At 44.4% G+C, this 8,685-nt stretch overlaps 2 protein-coding genes across 2 annotated transcripts; one reads left to right on the top strand and one right to left on the bottom strand.

Annotated features, from left to right (window-relative positions):
- The first annotated feature begins 476 nt into the window (after nt 1-476).
- LOC127306478 (protein KINESIN LIGHT CHAIN-RELATED 2) lies at nt 477-4,369 on the top strand. Its single transcript, XM_051337113.2, has 3 exons — nt 477-653; nt 893-2,919; nt 3,886-4,369. The coding sequence occupies exons 2-3, from the start codon at nt 989-991 to the stop codon at nt 4,097-4,099; spliced, it is 2,145 nt and encodes a 714-aa protein (XP_051193073.1). The 5' UTR covers nt 477-653; nt 893-988; the 3' UTR covers nt 4,100-4,369.
- A 751-nt stretch (nt 4,370-5,120) lies between these two features.
- Nucleotides 5,121-8,284, bottom strand: LOC127306479 (uncharacterized). Its single transcript, XM_051337114.2, has 5 exons — nt 8,058-8,284; nt 7,923-7,973; nt 7,738-7,797; nt 5,511-5,582; nt 5,121-5,426 (listed from the first exon to the last, which is right to left on the bottom strand). Exons 1-5 carry the CDS (start codon nt 8,185-8,187, stop codon nt 5,389-5,391), a joined length of 351 nt encoding a protein of 116 aa, XP_051193074.1. The 5' UTR covers nt 8,188-8,284; the 3' UTR covers nt 5,121-5,388.
- Nucleotides 8,285-8,685: the final 401 nt, after the last annotated feature.

Genomic DNA, 8,685 nt, shown 5'->3' with positions numbered 1-8,685 from the left:
TTTCTTTCTTTTTTGGTTGTGTGCATCCATAACCATTACGTTATTGCGTTGCTGCAGAGGCTGAGTATAATTGGTATCTCTTAATATTTATATATTTATTTTATAAAAAATGTATATCCACTAACTATAGGAGTATAGATATGATATTGATCTATCCTACCCAAACCCTACGCATTGTCATTCTTTGATCCTGCCCTTGTGGGCATTTTATTTTAGATTTTAGTTGTTGAGGGAAAGTACAAGATCATCAACTATCACGAGGGATCTAAAAAAAACTATCATGTGTGGATCTCCTTGCAACAGTAGTAAGTTCTTCCGTTTGCTGTTAATATAAAATCTTTACTGTCCCTTCCCGGTCAAAATCCATCTCCTCCACCGCAGCGACATTTCCTCCCCACCATCCCGTGCCTTTCCTCTTCCTCTCCCCACCTATTTCATGGTGGCCTGACCTCCAATCCTACCCAAATGCACCTCTAAAATCTCCCCTCTACTCTACCACCGCTGCTCCGTACAGCTGCCGCCGTGCGGTCGCCGCCGACGCCGCACCTCCCCAAGCACCTCCGCCGTCGCCGTTCCGGTTCTACCTCGTCGCGACATCGCGCCCCTGCTGTCTCCACCCTGCCCGCGATCTCGGGCGGACATTGGTGTCTGAGGTATGAACCCGCCGCACTCATCCAGTGATTACTAAACCCCAAGCCAGCATCCAGCGAAATTTCCTAGATCCGCCCCTGCGTCTGAGGGCCGCAGTTCAACTCAGTTCGTTAATCCGGCATTAATTGCTTTCGACTTAGCCGATATTGGAGTTCTCTTAATTGATCCGTGATGGTTTCGTCTTGTAGCAGTAGCACTTACACATTAGTACCTTGATTGATTTTGTTCGTTTTCTTGCAAGGTATTGTGGAGGACTTGTCAATTCCATCTCTTACTTGTTCTTCCGAGCAAAGGGTTGACTGGGGTGAGAAGAATTCTTGCCTGATTATTCTCGAAGATGCCTGGAATCATAGTGGACGGAGTTGTCACGGAGGAGGTGCCGGCTGAGGCGAGTTCCTCTCAAAACAAGGAGAATCTTCCTGCCCCACGGTCGCCTGTGGCCGCAGCCATGGTGGGGAGCATGCAAAGTGAGACACTTGAGATGCACGTTGAGAATTCCGGTGCAGGGGAGCCCTCGATTGAGCAGCTCTACAACAATGTCTGTGAGATGGAGAGCTCGAGCGAGGGCGGATCCCCGTCGCGCGAGAGCTTCGGGTCGGATGGGGAGGAATCAAGGATTGACTCGGAGCTCCGCCACCTTGTTGCTGGGGAGATGGAGGCCGTGAAGGTCATTGAGGAGGAGGAGAAGGAGAAGGAGGATGGAAGTGTTACCAATGCAGCAACTACTGCTGGGAATGGAACCCCTGTCAAGGCACAGTCTTCTAGTTCATCCAAGAAGTCAAAGAAGGCTGCGAAGTCGCAGCTTGAATCCGATGCTTCTGTTGGCCCCAACGGCAAGGCATCCCCCGAGGAAGGGGAGAGCGAGGTCAGCAAGCCTGGAAGCCGAGTTGGCCGTCGCCGGAAAGCTAGTGCCAATCCACAGAACGGAACGGAAGATGCCGGGCTCGACAACCCAGACCTTGGTCCATTTCTTCTTAAGCATGCAAGAGACTTGATCGCCTCTGATAATCCGCGGCGGGCACTGAAATATGCCCTCCGTGCTACCAAGTCATTCGAGAAATGTGCTGGTGGAAAGCCAAGCTTGAACTTGGTCATGAGTTTGCATGTCGTGGCTGCAATCCACTGCAACATGGGAAAGTACGAAGAGGCTGTATCTGTGCTACAACGATCCCTCGAGATTCCTGTTACCGAGGAAGGTCAGCAGCACGCTCTTGCCAAGTTTTCTGGTTGCATGCAGTTGGGGGACACCTATGGCATGCTAGGTCAGACTGCTCTCTCGCTGCAATGGTATGCCAAAGGGCTTGATGTCCAGAAGCAGACACTAGGGGAGCAGGATCCAAGGGTTGGAGAGACTTGCCGGTACTTGGCTGAGGCTCATGTGCAGGCACTGCAATTAGATGAAGCGCAGAAATTGTGCCAGATGGCTCTTGACATTCACAGGGATAACGGTCAGCCAGCGTCACTTGAAGAAACGGCAGATAGGAGGCTAATGGGACTTATTTGTGACACAAAGGGTGACCATGAAGCTGCGTTAGAACACCTACTGATGGCGAGCATGTCCATGGTGTCCAATGGCCAGGAGACTGAGGTGGCCTCAGTGGACTGCAGCATTGGTGACATTTATCTCTCACTGGGTCGCTATGATGAGGCTGTATGTGCTTACCAGAAAGCTCTTACAGTATTCAAGACTAGCAAAGGGGAGAATCATGCGACCGTTGCTTCTGTTTTTCTGCGGCTTGCAGATCTATACAACAAAACAGGGAAGCTCAGGGAATCAAAATCATACTGTGAGAATGCTCTCAAAATTTATCAGAAACCTATTCCTGGCACGTCTCTTGAAGAAATCGCCACTGGTTTAACTGATGTTTCAGCCATATACGAGACCATGAATGAGCATGATCAAGCACTGAAGTTACTCCAGAAGGCCTTAAAGATGTACAACAACTCTGCTGGCCAACAGAGCACAATTGCTGGAATTGAAGCTCAGATTGGTGTCTTGCACTATATCTCAGGAAATTATGGCGAGGCGTACGACTCCTTTAAAAGTGCGATTACAAAGCTCCGCACATGTGGTGAGAAAAAGTCCGCCTTCTTCGGTATTGCCCTGAACCAGATGGGTCTGGCATGTGTTCAAAGATACTCCATAAATGAAGCCGCAGAACTCTTCGAGGAAGCTAGAACCGTTCTGGAGCAAGAATATGGGCCATATCATCCAGATACTCTAGGAGTCTACAGCAATCTTGCTGGAACTTATGATGCAATGGGAAGGTAAGCTTCATATATTGTTTGTTCCCTCGTCAAGTAATTTCTTCTACTGTAAATAAACTACAGATGTCTTTTCCCGTCTTTTTTTTGCATAACAATTGTTTAGTTGCTCACCATGTCTACCACATGGTATGTCTTTTCCCGTCTTGTTGTGCTAACAGTTGAACTGTTCACTTTCACCTGGCTAATTGCACATTTGTTTGACTTCTCATTGTTTCCATCCATCTAAAGCTTGCATGACCTATATGTGAAGTTTTACGAAAGTGAAGGGTTTCCATATGCACCTCGCCTACCTTACCCATGATTTATTATAGCTAAGTTAATATGGCAATCAATTTGGTTGCTCTTAAGTCTCAAGTGGGGCGCTGAATACTGGTCCATGTTAGTGCTCACTGCGCAGATGTCCTGGATATAGTAGGGGATATGGCAAAGTCATAAAGCGCTCTTATAAATGGCAACTGCCGATCCCCTGTTCTTGTTTACTAGCATCTTCCAGCTTGGCACATGATTACTCTCTTTATGCAGCTTTTTGCAGCTCAATTGAGTTGAGCAGGTACTGATTGCGATAAAGTTGGGTCTACTTAATTGAAGTAGGGCCACATCCTAAACCCATCTTTAGTTGCTTGTAGCTGGCTGTCCCCCAAAAGAAAGATTACAAATACTCTTATCCTCTTGCTTTATCATTTCCATTTGCCTTTTTATGTCCGTGGGGAAACTTCATACTACTTTGTAAGACCTATCTGACTGCCAGCTTTCTATAATATTCTTCCTAATCATGATGTGAGTGCTGAACTAAGAGTACAACTGGCCTCGTAATAAAAAAATGTCAACTCTATTGTCCAGCTAGCCTTTTGATCAGATTTCTTAAACAACATGTTATGTTTTCTCATACACCGTTTCAAAGCAAATCTGAAATTAAGAAAAATAATAACCAGTTGATGAGATTGTCTCTGCACTTTTGTTTACCAGATTGGATGAGGCCATTGAGATCTTGGAATACGTTGTTGGAATGCGCGAAGAGAAGCTAGGTACAGCGAACCCAGATGTCGACGATGAGAAGCGGAGGCTTGCCGAGCTACTGAAGGAGGCTGGTCGGGGGAGGAGCAGGAAGGCGAAGTCCCTGGAAAATCTGCTCGAGACCAACCCATACACCGCCATGAAGAGGACTTCGGTTGGAGCATGAGTGAACTATACTGCTTTAAAAAGAAAAGAAAAAACACTATGACGCTAAGAATTTGTGTATCAATTGGTTTATTCAAATGTGGTGAGGGGTATATGGTGACAGTAGGAGTATTTTGAGGATCTAGAGGCGCAAAGTCTGATTGATTGTTTGTAAAGTTGCAAAGGCTATTATCACTTGTAATTTGTTCAGTGCCTATAGCTCGTAAGTCGTAACTGTGCTCGTTGAACAGTTTTTTTAATTGGTGCTCCTGGAACAGTTTGTTTTGGCTGATTTCCAATTCCTTTAGATACACAACTCATTTGACCCTGTAAGATTGGTACGTACCGCTTTGATCATAAACAATATAACATCGGGAGTAGCAGGTTTGGTATTCAGAGCAACAAATGGTGCCTGGGCTACAAAATTCAAGAACGACAATTCGAAGTTTCAAAAAATTATGTGAAAATCCTAGATATAGTCAATGATGTGTTCTATGAATCTGCAAAATCTCAACGGAAAATATATATTATTCTAGGCTATGCAAAGATGACAAAATTTGAAATTTTTGGAGATTTTGCTCAGCCTAGAATACAGCTTATTTCACATTGTTCTTTTTTTTGCACGCTGGTAAAATAAATCATTGTCTACACCTAGAACTTTTATTCTGATTTTTGTGAAGTTTTGAATTATTGTTTTCAATTAAAAGGGCTACATATAGCCTGCTTACATTTAGCCGCACTCGTTTGGTGCTGACAATTATCAATAGAGCATATGCAACCCAACAATGTCAAAGAATTTGTTCAGGGAACATTGATATATTCTACACCGCCCCGAAAAAGTTGTCATCGATTTGTCTAGATTTAGTGTACAGATACATCCAAATTTTGACAAATCTACAACATCCGAAGTATTAGCAAACATGAGATTACAGATTTTAACAAATTTATCAGCTGGAACATTATTTTCATTGAAAAATATTTTTTTATGTGAAAGAAAAAAAAAAGATAAAGGCATGACAGCACTGCTGTAGTGAAATATCACATGCAGGCAAAGACAGTTCTGGTTAACTGAGTACTGAATAAATCCACACTTAATTTCTGCAAAACAGAGAGATCATTCGATAGCTCTAAGGGACTATTTGCTGAGCATTTCTCACCACGACAAGGATACACGTAGTTTAGACCAAAATTCAACCGTCAGAAACATTAACCAACCATCCCCTATTTCTTAACCAGGAGTTACCTATCAACTACTAACACCGAAGTACGAAAACCATGTAGTAACCTCGCCCCCTGGCCATGTCTGTCTTCTTAGTGACCATACTTCTGGAACTCCCACTCGCTGTTGTCTGCAATGCAAATTCGAGTGTCAGAAATGAACAGGCATAAGTAACAAGTAACAGTGATCCTGGAGAATCAACAGCGCCACAGACCTAGTGGGCACACTTGACGGGTCTTGAGCCAACGGCTGATGCAGTGGAAGTGGAAGGCGTGGTTGCAAACTCCTGCGAAATTCAAACAGATTGCAAACTCAGTTACCACAAGTCCTTCACAGTCAGATGTAATTCAATACAAAATGCAATGTCAAAAGTAAAGCAATGTCAGGAATCACTAGAAATAAGAAAACTATGATAATAATAATAATACTACTCCAGGACAAAATTCACCACTATAGATAAATGTACATAACGTTTGTCTACAGAACATCCTTGAGGGAAAATGTCATTAACACATACTGCAGCAAGTGTAAAATGCCTAACTAGTAAGAAGCAGATAGTCACACACTCACATTGCACCATCTAGTTTCCTAAAACAGGAAAGGTGTACACATGAAAGATCCAGAAACTGTTTTATCAACTAATGATCTCACAATATGCAATGTTCTTGAAGTAAATAATGACTTCTGATCTAACATACAAACTAATAGACTCGTGCAGAACTAGAGGGTGCAGTTTTGGTGGGTATTTTGCAAAACATCCCACTCAACTGCCCATGGAAAATATGGGATGCTCGAATTCCCAACCTACAAATCCACATTATAAACTCTAGTCCTTTGAAGTTCAAACCAAATGCCATGTAATTACTTCAAGGCATAACTAGAAGTTAATTAATAACGATAAATAATTAATTCAGGACAAGGCAAGTCATTCAGCTATCTTGTCAACTGCACAGATAGTACTAACTTGCTTTTGCAAACACAAATGCTATACCTGGAAACGAGACATGCCCAAAACAAACTTGAACGTTATAACTATAGTCGGAAGATCGCAAAACTATTAGATCCTATATTTCCTAAATGGTGGGAGCCCTAAGTGCAGTTAAGAACATAGATTAAAGCAACCATTGTCTGATTTGTCTAAATTGATTTTAGACTACTAAGAAGCAAAAACTAAAATATGATGATCATTGTCCACCCCCAGGTAAACTCCTAAGTTCTAATTATCCATAACCCTCAAAAAGAAATCTATAGCACATTGGTTATATGAGTCATATGGCAAAAATCATAGGTTCAGAACTAATAGGTCCAGTAAAGATAGCAGGATGCATGATAATAAGATGGTAGATTGAACATATTACAACGCATTTCCCAAAAAGAACATTTGCAACCTTTTAAGAAGTTACTCGGAAGTCTCCAACCAAGGACTTGTAAATTATAAATGGATATGGTTAAATACGAGCTTAGTCATTATACAATATGCGGCAGGATCGTCCCAGATATGCCACCCCACAGTTCAGACAGTAAAGCAATACTCCAAAAGTGATGTTAGAAAAGCACTGGGCTGCTAAGTATGGTGTTAGGAAAGGATGGCGGCAAATCATTATCTAGAGAGTAGCTGTAACAAGTAGATACATAAGCAGCAGCTGTGACTTCAGCTCGGCGAGATAGGAGGAACTATCATTCCATGTCTGAATAAATTGCACATACCAAGCTTCATGCAACTTCACTAAGAAATGCTGCAATCAAGCGTGAAATAAGTAAATCCCCTTCTAGGAAAACGAAATAGGCCTAGCTATACAGGTTACATACTACTATACTTCGCAAGGCTACAAGAAGACAAGAAATATTAAGCAAACAGGGACTTGTATTACTAACGTCAGCACGTACCTACCAACTATTGTATTACACTGTAAGAGAGTGACAACCAACCACATCATCAGCAAATAGCAGCAAAACACTCTCCAATAGTTGAAGGAGTTGAATTTATGAAACCCCTGATAAACCCCTAGCAGACTACGAAACTTGTTAGACAATCTAGCATTGGTCCCAAAATAATACACCGAGATCCACGGCATGATCAGTACGAGATTGAGCGGCTATTAACACTATAATCCCCACTGGACCACAACAACATACCAAACGCCCATTACAACTAGTAATCACCACCACAACAGCAATTGCAGCTAAGAGGCTTGTTAAACAATCTATCATTGGTCCCAACATAACACACCGAGATTCACAGCATGATCAGTACGAGATTGAGCAGCTATTAACAGTATAATCCCCACCGGATCGACCACAACAACAGACCAAATCACAAATTCGCAATTAAGGAATAGCCACAACGGCAATTGCAACGTTACATAGTAGCAGGGCAATCGCAACAATGATGAATGGCAGTAGTGAACAGGAGAAGCGAGGTAAGGAGATCCGTATCGTACCCCAAGCGACGGTGCACTCCTCGCTGGTAACGCTGGCCTGGTTCGCCTGGCACTCGATGCCTGCACACACACACAGACACAAACAAACGCGCGCATCCGCAGCGCCACGGGCCATCAGATTAACCACCGAAAACCCTAGAACCACCCACACGAAAATCGAAGGCGAACGCGACGCGGGTGCTCACAGAGGTCCATGATGTGGTTGCGGCAGATGGCGCAGTTGTCGACCACGATGTCTGCGCGCGACACGGAGAAGCGAGATCAGAATCGCGTCAGGATCAAGCGAAACCAAGCGGGGGGGAGAGGTGGGTGGCGCTTACCCCAGGCCCAGAGCGCGACGGCGTTCCACTTCTTGATCTCGAGGCGCTTGTTCTTCTTGCAGCCGGCGCCGGCGCAGGACGGGGAGGGCACGGCGGCGGGCACGGCCACGGCGACGTCGCCCTGGTCCATCGCGAGCGGAACCCTAGGAGAGCGGAGCGCGAGGAAGGAAGAGGACGGGAGGAGGCGCCGCGAGACGGGAAGGAAGGAAGAGAGCTTTGGTGTATGGTGAAGGGGACGGCACGAATTAAAACAGAGGCGGCGGGCCCTGGGCCTTCGTGGGCTGCCTCGATTCGCAGTGTCGCCCGTGTCTTAGCCCGGTACCTTATGGGCCGAGTTCTTTATTCCAAATGTTTTTTTTTTTTTGCGAAGGAACAAGTGAGACGCAATGCATCCCTCGGGGAAAAAAAGTGAGATGCAACCCTCAAAATAAAGTGAGACGCAATATTTTGGTCTATAAAAAGAAAAGGAGCTCAATACTTGATAACGATGCGGGTCATGGAAGAATATAGGATGTGTTCGGTTTTGGAACCGGGAGGAATGGAATGGAACGGTTCCATTCCAGAACACATTCTTGTGTTCTTTTCTGGAATGGAGTGGAATGGAATGGTTCCAGAAAAGGGAATATTC

The sequence above is a fragment of the Lolium perenne genome, chromosome 6 (assembly GCF_019359855.2).
Source record: "Lolium perenne isolate Kyuss_39 chromosome 6, Kyuss_2.0, whole genome shotgun sequence".
Taxonomy (NCBI): Eukaryota; Viridiplantae; Streptophyta; class Magnoliopsida; order Poales; family Poaceae; genus Lolium; species Lolium perenne.
Note: the sequence above shows the minus strand (reverse complement) of the source record. Positions and strands in the feature narration are given on the sequence as shown.